The sequence below is a fragment of the Phaseolus vulgaris genome, chromosome 8 (genome assembly GCF_051622355.1).
Source record: "Phaseolus vulgaris cultivar YP4 chromosome 8, ASM5162235v1, whole genome shotgun sequence".
NCBI lineage: Eukaryota > Viridiplantae > Streptophyta > Magnoliopsida > Fabales > Fabaceae > Phaseolus > Phaseolus vulgaris.
This window is the reverse complement of record NC_143505.1, coordinates 58,989,149-59,007,241: the sequence shown is the minus strand read 5'-3', so window position 1 is coordinate 59,007,241 and position 18,093 is coordinate 58,989,149. Positions and strand designations below refer to the sequence as shown.

Sequence of the window (18,093 nt, the reverse complement as noted above, 5' to 3'; positions counted from 1 at the left end):
GCACAGGGCAACTATATATTGAAAGATCCTTCAGATTGCATAACTTAGACTTCCTTGGAAAGGAGATGCTGTTCAATTTTCCACAATCTTTTATCAAGAGCTCTCCTAAATTTTCAAGGGAACATCGCGATGAGGGATCACAAAAAACCTCTCCAAGGCTACATAAACTTTCCAACCTTAGGTAAACAAGTTTAGAGAATACACTGTTGCTGGTATTCATAGTGTTATCAATGAGACATTCTATCTTTTCACACCATTCGAGTTGTAGGGTAATCAAGTGATTCATGCCTTGTGGATCCATGGATGGGATTATATTTTTAAAATCTCCCCCAAGGTTGCTCAAATGAAGGAACTCTGCTCTTATAAAGAGATCCTTGATTGGTAATGATATAAAATTTTGAATAGTAACATCAAAATCATGTACTAATAAACCTCTAGACTGTGCATATTTCTTCAGGGTTGGGTCCCAACGCCTAGAAGAATGACAGTTTATTATAGCATACCTCTGTAATTTGGAGAAAGATAAATCATGTGAAAAGTCCTTTTTGTAATTGACCAAGTACAAATACAACTTCATAAACTTCATCAACTATATTTTTCTTAAGTCGACATTCGAACAAGTCTAGAAGCTTCAACTTCTTTAATTTTACAATCCCAGCAGGAAATTCTTCAAAAGAAGAGCCATGCAAGTCAAGAATCTCAAGTGCTTGCAGTCTTTCCACAAAAGATATGTCACCTAAATCATGATTTCTCAAGCACAGTGTTCGAAGATTTTTTAACGACTTCAGTGACTCTGGCAAAAGAAGTCTAGATCCTCTCCACGATAGATTTATGATTAAGGTTTTAAGTTTTTCCAAGCTTTCAGAACACACATCTGGTACATTCATGCCACCACTATAACAAAGAATGAGAATTTCAAGTGTTGTACAATTTATTTTATAATTAAGAGAACCATATGTTCTTATATTCCATAAGGCTAATGCTTTCGTATCTTTCATGATTTCATCATTTGTCAACACTTCCAGACCCACTCCAGTACGTGTGAAAATTGCTTGACCACTTTTAGCGGCAATCCACAAGGCTACATCACGAACCAAATCATGCATTTTTACATTTTCTTTTGTTCCGGCTTGCATTAACAAAAAACAACTCTTAAGAATGCCAATGGCTTCATGCATCTCTCTCCTTGCATTCTCCATTTCTCCAAACGACCCAACTTTGCAAAATCCTTTTCCAAATCGAAATAAATCTTCCAAATGTATTTCATAATCCTCTGGAAACATAGAACACAACAACAATAAAGATTGAGCCAATTGGTTTGTCAAATTATTGTAACTTAATTCAAGACAAACATAAGGACTTATTAAGCCTTTTGGAATATCTAGTGGCTTGGAATTTTCTAGCCTTGATAAGGCTAACTCAAAATCTTCAATAGTTTTCCCCTTTAACGTGCTTGCGACCGTCACAATTGCAATGGGCAATCCCTTACATTCATTAATAATTTTTCTTGCCACACCTTCTTTCAAAGCTTCTGAGGAGATATCAGTTATATTTGCATATTTTCTGAACAAAATCCATGCTTCATCGCTAGTTAAGAGATCAAGTTCAATTATACTTTGGCATTGCATAAAATTGCATATTTCCCTATTTCGAGTTGTTAGGAGTACGCAACAAGTCTTGCAGCTTTCATCAAATGGAATACCTAAAGCTTCAAAGTTTAGTTTTTCCCATACATCATCCAATATTAAAAGAGTTGTACCTTTTCTTAATCTCTCTGATAGTCTCTGTGCTCTACCTATATCTGATTCTTCCTTTAACTCCAAGCTCAATAGATCAATAATCTCATCTCGAATCCTTTTGATATTTAGAGGTTGAGACACTGTTGCCATGACAACCTTCTCAAAGAGTTTCATCCCTTCAGCCTTTTTACCCACTTCTTTTGCCAAAGTAGTTTTCCCTGAGCCTCCTAATCCAACTAACCCAATCATGGAAACACTTTTATTCTTTAATGCTTCTAGAAGCTTGTTGTACGCTGCTTTTGTAGATTTGAACATAGTCAAATCATTGGAATAATACTTCATGCCTGGAAGTTCAGTAATAATGGAAAACGGTTCAAACTTGCTATCACGATGGAGCTGAATCATTTTAGTTGTTTTTCTTGCTATTTCTTTTGCAAGAGAATATTGACATTGCCTTCTGAAATAGCTCTTGTTTACATTCAATATTCTTTCTTCCAACAGTTGTACTTCATTTAAGACTTTTTCAACATCTTTTAGCCACTTCTCAACAACTGGTTCAACTTTTTCACTCTTATTAGTTGCTATTCTAATTCGATGATTCACACTCTCTCGAGTCAATTCCAATTGTTCTTTGGCATTTGGAAGATCCGAAGCAAAGTTGTGGAAACAACATATGTATTGCAGATTATTTAAAATTGGAAATATTGCATATTCTACCATCTTTGTTGCGATAGAAAGAAAGAAATCCTCCATTTGAATTGATAAAGTTTCCTAAACATTAATGAAATTCATCACTCTTTAATTAGCTACAAAATGATATTATATCATGTATTCTAAGCAGAGATCATACAATTAAAATAAAATAGTAAATGAAAAAGGTGTCATACAATTAAAATAAAATAGTAAATGAAAAAGGTGTCATACATGCCTTCAATAGATGTTGTTATATTACAAAATAGAGAGAAAAACAAATTGTTTAATCTAAGAAAAAACTAGTATTAACGATGTGCACAAGGACTCTTTGTGTTGTATGTATGATAATTATACAATACACTAATTATTTATGAAAAAATATAAATTAATTTTTAAATTGATTAACACGTGCCTTAATTTCTAAAGAATAGTTTACATATGAAAGATACGAAATGATTGGAAAAATTATCATGTGTATTTTAGCTATTTAAGTAAAACATACATGAAAAATGACACATTTATTATTTTTATATTTCTTTATTACTATTTCTCTTTATTTTAAAAAATATAAAATTTGTATCTTTCAAATATACAAGGCAACTATTTTTTATATATAATTATGTAATTATATTAATTAAAATAACTTCATTATATTCTTTCAAAAATTAAATTAATATAAAAGTAATGCGATATGACTTGAAGATAATAATATAATTATTAAAGATTGTTTTCAAGTTATCATAAAAATAATAATTTGAAATTAAAGTCTATAGAATATTGATGCTAATAATTAAAACAAAAATTAATTTAGATTTAAAACTTAATGTTTTTTTATACCCCTAACAAATTACTAATTTTTATTTTTCTTGAAAATATAGATAGTATTTTCAATAATAATGATTTAGTTAATACTTTTGAGAAAAAAAAATAAATGAAAATTTTTAGATGAAAAAAGTTTTAATAGATTTTAATTTACGAACAGGTGTTTTTTTGTGTGTATCATAGTATGAAATTATTTTTAAGAAAAAACTTAAAAGTGATATAATTCTTATAATATAACATTAAATGAAATATTAAAAGCCATAAGTATATTCTATATGTTCATGGCAGGTCTTGTAAGTACTCTAGAAGGGATAATTTTTAAAATAATAAATGTTAATATTTAACTTATGTTTAAAAATATAAATTAAATTTTTAACTATTTATTCATTTTTTAAAACTCATTCTTTCTTTAAACTTTTTTTCTCTAAATTATCTTTATGAAAATTGTTGGGTAATAACTTTATGACTCATATCAATATTGAACCCCTATTTGTAACTTATGCAGATGAACTAGTAATATAGAGTAATGTATGTCATAGAAAATATGATTGTCCTTCAAACTATGAAGAAGGGAACAAAACACTTGCAATGAACATAGATAAATGTGCACTCATTGCATTAGGGTTGGACACCATAAATGTATGTTAAATGAAACACAATTTGTTCATGTCTTGTTTTCCTTCTCAACTTCGACTCTCATCACCAAATTGTTCCTATTCTAGTTAAATTGTTATATGGTCAATTAGTTTGTGCTACTTAATTGAGTATTGCACAAATTTGTAAGGATTCCCTCCTTCGCATTCAACCTAGTTTCTATTTCAAAACTTGTTTTTACTACCACTACAAGAAAATTATGAAATAAAAACCAATTTTAGAGACAAAAAATAATTAATTGCTATAGTGACTAATTTAGAGATCATTTTAGGGACTAAATAAATTTTTTTGGTTTCTAAATTAGTTTCTATTATTGTTAAATGGTTTCTAAATTGGTATCCAATTAGCAACCAAGGTTTTTGCTACCAAATTTAGAAACTAAATAATTGGTAGTTAAAACCTTGGTAGCTAATTAGATATCAATTTAGAAACTATTTAACTATAATAGAAACTAATTTAGAAACCAATTTTTTTTAGTTTCTAAAATGATCTCTAATTTAATTACTATTGCAACTAATTTTTTTGGTATTTAAAAATTGATTTCTATTTGATTATTTTCTTGTAGTATATCCACTTAAAACTAATTTTCTCCTCCACTTCATGTACATTATAGGATAAAAAGACTCGAGTAAGCACTGGTGCAATTGATGTAAAGGATGAACTTTACCATATTAAACACATCCACAATAAATCATCATTCAATTCATTTTAATGTTATACATCCTAAATCTAATATCTTTCACATAGATTTGTGACACTTTCTTATGATCAATCCCTTAAATGTTTACAACTCACGCAATCTTGTTATCCTTTCTTACAACAATAAAGAGTTTACATGCAATACTTGCTACTATGTTAGACAAAATTAATAAATTATCATATGCTTTTCGTCATTCACATTAATCTCACTCCTTTATTTTACTGTATAAGGACATATGTGATCTCTGCTAAAAGGTTTCATACATGATCATCGTTATGTTCTCACCATCATGGATGATCACACTCTCACTTTAAGTGAATTTATCTCATCCATTCAAAATCTAAAAGTCGCACTTACTTTGTTAATTTCATTGCATACTATGAAGATTGATTATAAATCATGTTTAGTAGACCATTTGATGGAGAGCTCTGTCAGACGAGTTAAACCGCCTGATGGAGGGAGGCAGCAAAAGACTGCTACTAGAGACCATTTATTAGGCTTAGTCGTCTTAACGATTTTCTATTATTCCTTTAGTTTAAGTTATATATATATATATATATAAAGGAAAATAAATAATCAATTTAGTTTTAAAGTATTAATTTTTTTTTCATACTTAGTCTCTTTCAAGTGTTGAAAATTAATATAAAGTTCAAAATAGATCACTAGTGCAAAAAGACCCATTTACGACAATACATTCGCAACGCATTTATGGCCAAAAGTTGTCATTCAAAACGTAGTGGCATTTTCGAAATTAAATGACTCTAAAACGGTGGCTATGAGGTAAAGTCATCGTTTTAGACCACATCGTTTCGTCTAAAACAATTACCCAATTTAAAACATAATACATTATATTCCAAATACAATATTATAAAACTAATTATCTATATAAATAATTGTAAACCAAATAATAATTAAAATTAAAATATTTCAAAATAAAAAACTAACCTGTAGCGTGAACGTGAACGGAGTTGTGGCAGCAATGGAGGCAAGAGCAACAACAAGAGTGACAACGAAATAGCAGAGAAGCGCGAATAGATGAATCTCGTTCGGTATGAATGCTCTCAAGACGAAGAGAACGAAATAAGAGAGAAGCAGCGGAGGGAGCAGTGGAGGCAGCGGTGGTGGCAGCAGCTTTCGCAAAAGCAAAATAAACTCTTAAGAAAGAAAACTTAGAATAGCATGAATGGAGAGTGAGGGTGCAAGCCAAGAAAATTAGGTAAAAATATATTACACCGTTTATGAGTAATAATCGTTGTAATATATCTTTTTATTAACTTAATTTTTTTTTACTCTGAAATGACATATAACACCGATTGCATAGTCCAACTGGTGTTATATGTAATTTTTAAAACTTTAAAAACTTTTTTGTAATCTGAAGATTACATATAACATTGATTTATGTATCCAATAAGTGTTATATGTAGTGCCTAAAGTTAAATTTTTCAATTTTTTTAAACTCTGAGAATGACATATAACATCGATTGTATAGAGGAACCAATGTTATATATCATTTTTAAAAAAAATTATTTTATTTTTTAATCTGGAAATGACATGTAACATCGGTTACTCTATCCAATCGATGTTATGTGTAATCCTAAAGATAAAATTTTTAAAAACCTTTTTTTTTGCTCTGAGCAGGACATATTACACTGGTTGGATAGTCCAACCGGTGTAATATGTGCCAAATATTTACAAATATGCCACCGCATTTTTATTTATACCGGTTCTCATTTAACCGACCTAATATGTCGTTGTAAAAAGTGTTATTATGTTCTCTTTACATATATCACTACAAGAAAATCATTAAATAGAAATCAATTTTAGAAACAAAAAATATTTAGTTGCTATATTGACTAAATTAGAGACCATTTTAGAGACTAAAAAAAATTTTGGTTTCTAAATTAGTTTCCAATATTGTTAAATAGTTTCTAAATTGGTATCTAATTAGCAACCAAGGTTTTTGCTACGAAATTTAGAATCTAAATAATTGGTATTTAAAACCTTGGTTGCTAATTAAATACAAATTTACAAACTATTTAGCAATAATATAAACTAATTTAGAAACCAGGATTTTTTTTAGTCTCTAAAATGGTCTCTAATTTAGTCAATATAACAACTAATTATTTTTTTGTCTCTAAAATTGGTTTCTATTTAATGATTTTCTTGTAGTGTATATTTGTTTTTTAGAAAAAAGAGTTAGGTCAAAACTTCTATGTAATCTTATTTGATTTGAAGGTTAAAATTAGGTAACTCATAAAACTTTGACATACATATTTTCTACTTATATGTAATGAGAACAATATTTTAATTTCATGGTTTATATAAACTTTTGATATATTAATAATCCATTATTCGGAGAAATATTAAGTTTAAATATTTTTGTGGAATAAAGCATTACCGGAAGAATAAAGTATTACCGGAAGAAAGCGTTTGAGTTTTGAGATGATAGAAAGACAATTGTGTTGAAAGCTGAGTAGTTTGATATTGGTTGAAGAAAAGTAAGAGAGAAGAGAAGAATCCACCTCTAAAACAAATTTCGACATAGGTAAGTATATGAGTTTAATGTGTACTTTATGAGAATGAGAATTACCACATAAATATGTCTAGTTGGGATTCAAACTCTTAAGAAAATATTTTGAATGAATCATGAATATGGTATATAATATATTATGATCCTATTTATATTTATATGACTTAATTATCACATTAAATAAAGGGTTATTAACATGAACGTATCTTGATGTAAATCATGGGTAGGTAAAAGATCATGGATAGGATAGAGATTTAACTAGGCTAAATAAACAAGTGAAACTAGACTTGTATAAAAAAACAAGATTAAGTCTAAAAAGTACATGACTAATACCTTGAAAAGATGAACCACTTTGGAAAGTAATTTTAATTGAGATGGATGTAAAATAGGAGTAATATGAGAGTAAGAAAATGTAACTAAAATGATGATTTGAATTGAGAAACGTACCTGAAGATTTGTGCAGATAGAACGTGAAGAAGAAGAAGAAGAAATATGAAGTGAATGGTGTGGAGATGCAATTTTAAAGAATGAGAAGTGATAAAAAAGAAGCATGAAGTTCCTCAGTTTCCAAGTAAGGCATAGAATTCATTCCTTAATTTTTCTTCACTTTATCAATAACAACAAATTCTTTTTCCAATCTTCTTATGTTTCTGCTTTCATCTCTGCACAAGTTACGAATATACAAATCAGGACAAAATGTTTTATTACTTTTAAATGACATCATTATTAATAATTCTCACTTAAACCCAATATAAGCTAATAAAAAATAAATAAAACACAATTTGCCCAATTGACTAGAGCAGTGTGATAGACCCATTCATCACAGTGGACACAGATTTTATATATTTTATATTTCAATTTTGCTCATTTGTGTTGATTGTATGAATTTTAGATATTATATTGTGATTCTTTCGGTTTATCATGTGAGATGAAGAATATACATTCAATCTAACATTGTCCAATATACATTCTCACAAGGCCATCAAATAGTTTCAGAGCTGATAAATTCTCCATGTTCTGCTTCCAAACTAGCATTCCATCACATTTAAAGCAAAGAGACCACACTCGTTAGCATAGACGCATTGGATAAACAGATGTTGAGATGATTCATCCACCCCTTGGCATAGCACACACATAGAAGTATTTACCAACACCCCTCTCCTAATGAGATTTTGCCTTGTTGAAATCTTATCCAGCAATACCCTCCATGCAGTAGCAATCCAAAGCATTTTGAAGCACCCATAATTGGTTATAGTTCCCTGGTTTGATAAGCATCCAAACACAGACTTCACCGTGAACATCCCTAAAACATCACCTCTCCATATCTAAATATCCTTCGCCTCCTTGTTTAGAATAATCCTAGATATGTTCCTATGAAGTTCTTTTTCATGTAATACTTCCCACTCGAACCTGTTCCTTCTCCACCTCAGCCTCCACTACCATTCAGACTCTGACCAGACCCCTACTTCTCCCACCTTCTACCCTTGATCAAGGGATATTTTTTAGAATATTTTATATGACTTTAATCTCCATTTTTTAGTCCATGTTTTATTAACTTTTCTCCCTTTAATCTGCTCAGTTTTGAATAGATTCACAATGGTTGTTGTGAGTCCAAACTTTCTTAATCAGTAACTGTTTAGATTAGAGAAGTTAGTACGCTCAAGTGACTACAACAATGGCTGTTAGGTACAAGTGCACAATGCTGTATGATGATATTTTCTTTGTATCTTGACAAATTCATTTATCTTGAAGTCAGAGCAAAATTTCTGTTTAACTATACCTTTCTATCTTTTCATCAATTCTCTTTTACTTCTAGAACCAATACTATAATTTAATGCACTGCGCAATAGTCCAGTGTCAAGTAGTATACACATGTAAGATTCATAATTCAGATTATACTTTTTTGATTGCCTTTTGACACATCTCTTGGAACAACTTATGCTACTAGTATTGACACATTTGTTTGAGAACCTTTTATTTTTGTCTGTAGGGAACTACTGAAACCTGTCTGGAACTTTGGCACCAGAGATCAGCAACTTATCTTATTTGGAAATAGTGTAAGGCAGTGGCTGAATTGATGTTTCTAATGAAAACCGGTTACGTACGAACACTTTTCAAGAATGGTGATTCCTGTACTAGGTTCTTTCATTCCTCTTGAGGTGGAGAAGGCTCAGAAACGAAGTGAAGGACATCCAGGTGGGGGACCATTGGTGTGAGGAACCAAGCACTGTCCGTTCAGAAGCAAAGAAGCTTTTCGGAGTTAGATTCAAAGCAACGAAAGATTTAGGGGTAAGACTGGATGAAGTTGAATTCATGTCGTTATCTCCGACTGATAACGAGGGTCTCCTAGCATCTTTCTCTGAGAAAGAGATTAGGGATGCAGTGTGGCAGTGTGAAGGTACTAAAAGTCCGGACCCAGATGGTTATAACTTCAACTTCATCAAAAAAATTGGGAGTTGCTAAAAGAAGATTTTATGGCAGCACTGTCCCTGTTTCATGAGACGAGAAGTATTCCGAAGGGCTGTAACGCCTCTTTCATAGCTTTGGTTCCTAAAGTTAGGGACCCGTCCAAGCTCGAGCAATATAGACCTATCTCATTAGTTGGAGCTATGTACAAGATTATTTCGAAGGTTTTAGCTAGTAGAATGAAGAAGGTGTTTCCCTCTTTGATAGATGAATGCCAATCAGCCTTTGTGAAAGGAAGAGGGATCTTAGACAGTGTTCTTATGGCCAATGAAGTTGTTGAGGATTTAAGGAGAAGAGGGTTGTAGCTGAAGGCCTTGCTGGGATAGTTAGAAGTGCTAGCAAAACCACTTTGCTGACGGGCCTCAAGTTTGGAAGGAAGAAGATTGAGGTGTGCATCCTCTAGTTTGCGGATGACACTATTTTTCTATGTGAAGACTGTAAGAAATTATGTAAATTAATTTCTATAAAGTGACTCACATGACTTAGAGTTTGGGCTTTGGGCCCAAATATGACTTAATAATAATAATAGAATTAAAGGCCCATTGGTTAATGTGAGAAATATATATCTGATGATATACCTAATGGAAAACCTACATCTGATGGAGATTGGGTACTAAAGGCTATAGGGTTCTGTCTCTGCAAATAATAGTTGTCTCACCGTTAACCATCACGAACGTGTGTGACAAGAACAAAATTGCTAAGAGATAGATTGGGATAAAGGAGATAAAGTAACTGCTCAATTAGGATCACTCATGGATCAAGGTAAGTGCCTATTCCTTCTTGATTGTATGATTGTGTGAGAATCATGATATGATAAGATCTATATGTGAACACATTATTGTATGTGTTCAATTTACGTTTATTCATGTTTTGACTTACATGTGGTATCAGAGCCTTGTTGCTCATTTTTGTGATTCTCCATTAATGTTTTTCCAAAATTCAAAGAACCCTAATTTTAAAATATTCTCAATTTAAGAACACTAATTTTAAAATTAGGATTTATAGATTAAGGTTTCCATTCCTCTATAATAGATCCCTAATTGTCCTAAACCATCAAAATTAAAGAACCCTAATTTTAATTAATCCCAATTGAAGAACCCTAATTTTTAAAATTAGGGTTTATGGATCAACGCCATTAACGACGTAAAACCTTTTGAACCCAAACGCAAGAAAGTGGTTACTGCTGCGGCACGGTGACTCATTGTGAAAGGGGTGGTTAACGGCATCCCTGCAACTTAAGAAATTTTGCTTCATGAAAAGAAGCAAATTTGATTTACTGTGCCTTAGGTTATCAATTTTATTAATATTATATTATAATATAATATAATAAAATGCATGAAAAGAATCCAATTAGTGAATCTATGTATGAATTATTATCTGCTATCATGAAATGCATGAATTCTTTGTTGCACCCCATATTAAAGTTTAATCAATTGTTACTTTTCTGTAATTTAGGTTATGTTATAATGTAATTAAATTTATATTTAAATTAAAATTTAATTAATTAATTAAAAGTGAGTAACGAAAAATTATTTTCTGTTTTATGTATTGTTTTAATGTAATTTTATTTGCATTAAATTAAAGTTTAATTAAAGTTTTAATGAAATTTTATTATGTTTTAATGTAATTTTATTTGCATTGAATTAAAGTTTAATTAAAGTTTTAATGAAATTTTATTATGTTCATTAAATTAAAGTTTAATTAATTGATTGAAAGTGAGGAATGGAAAATTATTTTTCCGCTTTATGTATTAATTTTTTAAATTAAAATTTTGGAATTAATTGTATGATAGATTTGTAATCACCAAAGTGATCAAATCTTTATGTTTTATTTAATTCCAAATTATGGATGAAATTTTATTTCAATTAATGATATTATTTATGGAATTATTTGTATGATAGATTTGTAATCACCAAAGTGATCAAATCTTTATGTTTTATTTAATTCCAAATTATGGATGAAATTTTATTTCAATTAATGATATTATTTATGAAATTATTTGTATGATAGATTTGTAATCACCAAAGTGATCAAATCTTTATGTTTTATTTAATTCCAAATTATGGATGATGAAATTTTATTTCAATTAATGATATTATTTATGGAATTATTTGTATGATAGATTTGTAATCACCAAAGTGATCAAATCTTTAAGTTTTATTTAATTCCAGATTACTGATAAATTTTATTCCAATTACCTATAAAATGGATGCTAAATTATTTATATATATGGGTAAATGGAAATTCATTATTATAGGGCATTATGGATCATCCAAAGGTTGATTAGTTGTCCTTATAATTAATGAATATGATTGTTGGTAGTGAGTATGTGTTATTAGTTTTGCTTGTATATCCAAAGATAACAAGTGTTTCTAGTTAATGCATACATCTTGCCAAATAAAGTTAATACTATTAGCATCATTATGTTGTGTATTAATGAATCTCCCAAAGGAGAACATTAGTATACATAGAATGTTTTCTGAATCTGTATAGTATGTTTAGTTTATGACTCAAAGTATTAATGTTAAGCATGTGCGATCAAGTATTGTTCCTGTATCTTTATGCGAATGAGCATAGCAAGTAATATTAAGTCTGCTCTTCCCAAAACTGATGGTGCAAAAGAATTTATGAAATTTGTGGAAGAGCGCTCCCAAACTACTGATAAGTCTCTTGTTGGGACATTAATGAGTATATTAACCACCATGGAATTTGATGGTTCTCGTACTATGCACGAACATGTCATTGAAATGACTAATATTGCGGCAAGACTTAAGTCTATTGGATCTGGTACTCTTTATGATGGATTATATAGATTGAATCTCGATAAGTTATATGCTGAAACTCTTATGACCTCGCATCATAATGTTGGCACTAAACAAAGTTTGGTGAATGAATGTTCTGCTTTCTTGTGGCACAAACGTTTGGAACATATTTCCAAGTAAAGAATGGAGAGATTGGTAAAGTATGAAATACTTCCAAGTTTGGATTTTACTGATCTGAATGTATGTGTGGATTGTATTAAAGGCAAACAAACAAAACACACAAAGAAGGGAGCCACAAGAAGTACTCAGCTTCTTGAAATTATACACACTGATATATGTGGACCTTTTGATGCAAGTTCTTTCAATAAAGAAAGGTATTTTATCACCTTCATTGATGTTTTTTCACGTTATGGTTATGTCTATTTACTGCATGAAAAATCGCAAGCGGTGAATGCCTTGGAAGTTTATATAAATGAAGTGGAAAGGCAATTAGACAGAAAGGTGAAAATTGTCAGGTCAGATAGAGGTGGTGAATATTATGGAAAATATGATGAAAGTGGACAACACCCTGGTCCGTTTGCTAAGTTCCTTGAGAGACGTGGTATTTGTGCTCAATACACAATGCCAGGTACACCACAACAAAATGGTGTTTCAGAAAGGCGTAATCGAACCTTAATGGATATGGTTAGGAGCATGTTAAGTAAGTCAACTGTACCTGTTTCATTGTGGATGTATGCTTTAAAAACTGCCATGTATCTGTTGAACAGGGTTCCTAGTAAGGCAGTTCAAAAGACACCTTTTGAATTGTGGACAAGAAGGAAACCCAGTTTGAGACACCTGCATGTTTGGGGATGTCAGGCAGAAGTTAGAATATACAATCCGCAAGAGAAGAAATTGGATGCAAGAACAATCAGTGGATATTTCATTGGTTATCCAGCAAAGTCAAAAGGGTATATGTTTTACTGTCCTACCCATAACACAAGAATTGTTGAATCTGGAAATGCACGGTTCATTGAAAATGGTGAAACCAGTGGGAGTAATACTTCACAAAATGTGGAGATTAAGGAAGTTAGAGTACAAGTTCCTTTAACTAGTACCTTTCACTTCAAGTATTGTTGTTCCTAATGTAGTTGAGTCACTCAACGATGAAGAAGAACAACAAATTAATGATCATGAAGAGAACAATGAACCTGTAGTAGAACAACCACAAGAAATAGTATTAAGAAGATCTCAAAGAGAAAGAAAGTATGCTGTTTCGAATGATTATGTGGTTTATCTACAAGAGTCAGAAAATGACTTAAGTATTGATAATGATCCAGTTTCATTTTCAGACGCCGTCAATGATGATAATTCTGATAAATGGTTAGATGCCATGAAAGATGAGCTTAAATCAATGGCACAGAATGATGTATGGGACCTTATAGAATTGCCAGAAGGATGCAAGAGAGTCGGGTGTAAATGGGTCTTTAAGACTAAACGTGACTCTCATGGCAATATCGAACGTTACAAGGCTCGACTTGTTGCCAAAGGTTTTACTCAAAAGGATGGCATTGATTATAAAGAAACATTTTCACTTGTTTCTAAGAAAGATTCCTTTAGAATTATCATGGCATTAGTAGCTCATTATGATCTTGAGTTGCATCAGATGGATGTCAAAACTGCCTTTCTGACTGGGGATTTAGAAGAGGATGTTTATATGGACCAACCAGTGGGGTTCATTGAAGAAGGAAAGGAACACATGGTGTGTAAACTTAAGAAATCAATATACGGGCTTAAACAAGCTTCTAGGCAATGGTATCTTAAGTTCAATGATACTATTGTGTCCTTTGGATTTAAGGAAAACATTGTTGATCGGTGTATATACCTGAAGATCAGTGGGAGCAAGTTTATATTCCTGATTCTATATGTTGATGATATCTTGCTTGCAACTAATGATCTTGGTCTATTAAGTGAGACTAAAAAGTTTCTCTCTAATAACTTTGAGATGAAAGATATGGGTGAGGCATACTATGTGATAGGAATTGAAATATTCCGTGACAGATCATAAGGACTATTAGGTTTGTCTCAGAAAGCATATATTAATAAAGTTTTAGAGAGATTCAGAATGGATAAATGTTCGACATCTCCTGTTCCAATACAGAAAGGAGACAAATTTAGTCTCATGCAATGTCCAAAGAATGACTTGGAACGGAAACAGATGGAGAATATACCTTATGCATCTATTGTTGGGAGTTTAATGTATGCTCAAACTTGTACACGACCAGATATTAGTTTTGCAGTTGGTATGCTTGGTAGATACCAGAGTAATCCAGGATTGGATCATTGGAAAGCTGCAAAGAAAGTTTTAAGATACTTGCAAGGAACGAAGGATCACATGCTTACTTATAAAAGATCTGATCACCTTGAGGTGATTGGATATACAGATTCAGATTTTGCTGGCTGTGTGGATACACGAAAGTCTACATTTGGTTATGTGTATCTTTTAGCCGGAGGAGCGATTTCATGGAAAAGTGCGAAGCAGTCAGTCATCGCTGCGTCCACTATGGAGGCTGAATTTGTGGCATGCTTTGAGGCCACAGTTCAGGCTAATTGGTTGCGGAATTTTATTTCAGGACTTGGAATTGTTGACAGTATTGCCAAGCCGTGAAAATTTATTGTGATAACTCCGCAGCAGTCTTCTTTTCTAAAAACGACAAGTATTCCAAAGGTGCTAAACATATGGAATTGAAATACTTTGCCGTTAAAGAAGAAGTTCAGAAACATAGAGTGTCAATAGAACATATTAGCACTGATCTTATGATTGCTGACCCTTTAACAAAAGGGTTACCGCCCAAAACATTTACTGGTCATGTTGTAAATATAGGCATTATGTCTACTAGTGAATGATGAATGTTGTTATTAATGCTTATTTGACACTCTGAGCTCATTGATAAATAAAGTTTATGAAATTATGTTGTTTTCTACTTTATGTATATGCATGCAAATTATGTTATTATGGTGTGGAAAACAAATTATGTTGTTATTGATGACAATAACATTATGTTTGAACCTATTATGGATTTCTCACTATAAAGTCATATTAAGGAGAAAGAATGATATAGTAGTACATGGAAGGAAATGTGTTGATTCAAATGACATGTAACCGCCATGACTCTTATTATTTCTGTATTCTTGATTATGAATAATGATAGAACCAATTTATGTATGGCCTTTTAAATGCGCATTTATGTCATAATTAAATCATGAAAGTATTATAACTCATATGAGTCAAGTGGGAGAATGTAAGAAATTATGTAAATTAATTTCTATAAAGTGACTCACATGACTTAGAGTTTGGGCTTTGGGCCCAAATATGATTTAATAATAATAATAGAATTAAAGGCCCATTGGTTAATGTGAGAAATATATATCTGATGATATACCTAATGAAAAACCTACATCTGATGGAGATTGGGTACTAAAGGCTATAGGGTTCTGTCTCTGCAAATAATAGTTGTCTCACTATTAACCATCACGAACGTGTGTGACAAGAACGGAATTGCTAAGAGATAGATTGGGATAAAGGAGATAAAGTAACTGCTCAATTAGGATCACTCATGGATCAAGGTAAGTGCCTATTCCTTCTTGATTGTATGATTGTGTGAGAATCATGATATGATAAGATCTATATGTGAACACATTATTGTATGTGTTCAATTTACGTTTATTCATGTTTTGACTTACAAAGACTCCTTCAATAACGTGGTAACCTTGAAGGCCATCCTAAGGGGGTTTGAATTAGCCTCAGGGTTGAAGATCAACTTCCATAAGTCAAAGCTTGCAGGCATCAATGTTCAAAGTAGTGATGTAGCATGTTATACAAAGACGTTGAACTGCAAACAAATGGGAGTACCGTTTAAATATCTGGGCCTTGAAGTGGGAGGTAACCCCAGGAAGAGGCAGTTCTGGGATCCTGTCGTTAACAAGTTAAAAGCGAAGCTCAGTGTGTGGAAAGAGAGATTTTTATCCATGGCAGAGAGAATTTGTCTTATCAACTCTGTCATTTCTGCTATACCTCTGTATTATCTCTCCCTTTTCAAAGCCTCTGATTCAGTCTGTAAGAGGATTACCTCTATCCAAAGGAGAATCTTGTGGGGTTGGAGGAAAGAAAGCAAGCCAATTTGCTGGGTTAGTTGGGAAGATGTGTGCAAACCTAAAGAAGAGGGAGGATTGGGTTTAAGAGAAATACGAAAGTTAAACCATGCTTTCTAGCTAAATGAAGATGGTGATGTATCTCTCAAGAGGAGGGAAGGTGGAAGGAGTTGTTGGACTCAAAGTATGGGTTGGAGCCTGGAAGCGTCCATACACTAGTCAAACTCCAATCTTGGTGGTGGAAAGATATCTATAAAGTGTGCAAGGAGGGAGGAGGAAAATGATGGTTTCAAGAAGAACTAAGCTGGAAACTAGGGTGTGGAGACAAAGTAAAGTTTTGGGAGGAGGTGTGGGTTGGGAGCTCTGATCTCAAATCCTTGTTTCCTAGACTGTTCTCTCTATCCTTAAACCAGGGGCAAACAATGGGTGAAGTTGGTGTGTGGATTAATTCGGATTGGAGATGGAGGCTGACTTGGAGGCGTGCCAAATTTGAGTGGGAATCTTCACTGGAAGCAGACCTCTTTACACTGCTATCAGGGGCACTAATGAGAAGGAATAACGTGGATGTGCAGGTGTAAGGGAAGGAAGAACCAGACCTTTTTTCTGTGAATTCTGCTTATGAGTGCCTTGCCAAGCAGTCTCGTGGAACCCAATCCGATGTGTTTAATCTCCTTTAGAAGACTAAGGCATTCCCAAATGTGATCGTGACAGCTTGGAGAGTGCTGCTGGATAGAATCCCAACAAGGGTGAGTTTGAGTAGGAGAGGGGTGATGATGGAATCTACAATATGTGCAATGTGTCAGCTTAAGGAGGAGTCTTGTCAACATATCTTCTTGGAGTGTAAATACGCACAATGGGTATGGTCATTGTGCTTCAAATGGATAGGTATCTCTTTTGTTCAACAAAATGATTTAAATATGCACTTTATGAGTTTTTATCTGAGCAATGCTAGCAAGAAGCAAAATCTGGTATGGAAAGGTGTTTGGGCATCTGTTATTAGGTATATCTGGGACCAAAGGAACCTGATTGTATTCAAAAAAAGGGCTAGTAGATGCGGAGGAGGTGTTTCAGAAGGCTCAACTCAAATCCTGGCTTTGGATGAAGCACAAGGTGCATTCCGTTACTTATTCTTTCGTAGACTGGATTCTTAATCCAATGCTTTGCATTAGAAGTTATAATTAGGACTCCCAAATGCCAAGAGTTTTAAGACTACGGCCTATACTGGATTTATAGTTGGTTGGAGGTGTTGGTGGGTTTGTCACGGCCTGCAGCTGGTGCAAGATGGAAAGGACATATGTGCTTGTATGCAAGGGAGTCAAAAAGAATGTTAAGGACATGATGGAGGATTCTGTTTTGATGTGTCTTATAACAGACCAATAGAGGCAGGGTGTATGCTGGTTCAGGGTTCTTTTTGCAGGAAACAAAACTGTATTTTTTATGTGGTGTTTTGGTTGTTGTGGAAATCCCTAAGTGGGTTTGCTGATCAACTAGTGGTCTCACATGTGGATGGTAGCAGTAGAGGTTGTGGTGGGGATTCATACATGTTGGGGGATGTAAGTCGAAGTTGTAAACTCCAACCATTCTAAGTGCGAGATG

The 18,093-nt window shown here is 32.6% G+C and overlaps 1 protein-coding gene and 1 pseudogene across 1 annotated transcript; one reads left to right on the top strand and one right to left on the bottom strand.

Annotated features, from left to right (window-relative positions):
- Positions 1-399: 399 nt before the first annotated feature.
- LOC137825756 (disease resistance protein At4g27190-like) lies at positions 400-7,252 on the bottom strand. The gene is made up of 3 exons (XM_090294581.1): positions 7,026-7,252; positions 5,554-5,739; positions 400-2,510 (listed from the first exon to the last, which is right to left on the bottom strand). The coding sequence occupies exons 1-3, from the start codon at positions 7,149-7,151 to the stop codon at positions 528-530; spliced, it is 2,295 nt and encodes a 764-aa protein (XP_090150707.1). The 5' UTR covers positions 7,152-7,252; the 3' UTR covers positions 400-527.
- A 4,731-nt stretch (positions 7,253-11,983) lies between these two features.
- The window catches only part of LOC137825422 (putative LRR receptor-like serine/threonine-protein kinase At1g06840), a 61,621-nt pseudogene continuing 55,511 nt past the window's right edge, over positions 11,984-18,093 (top strand).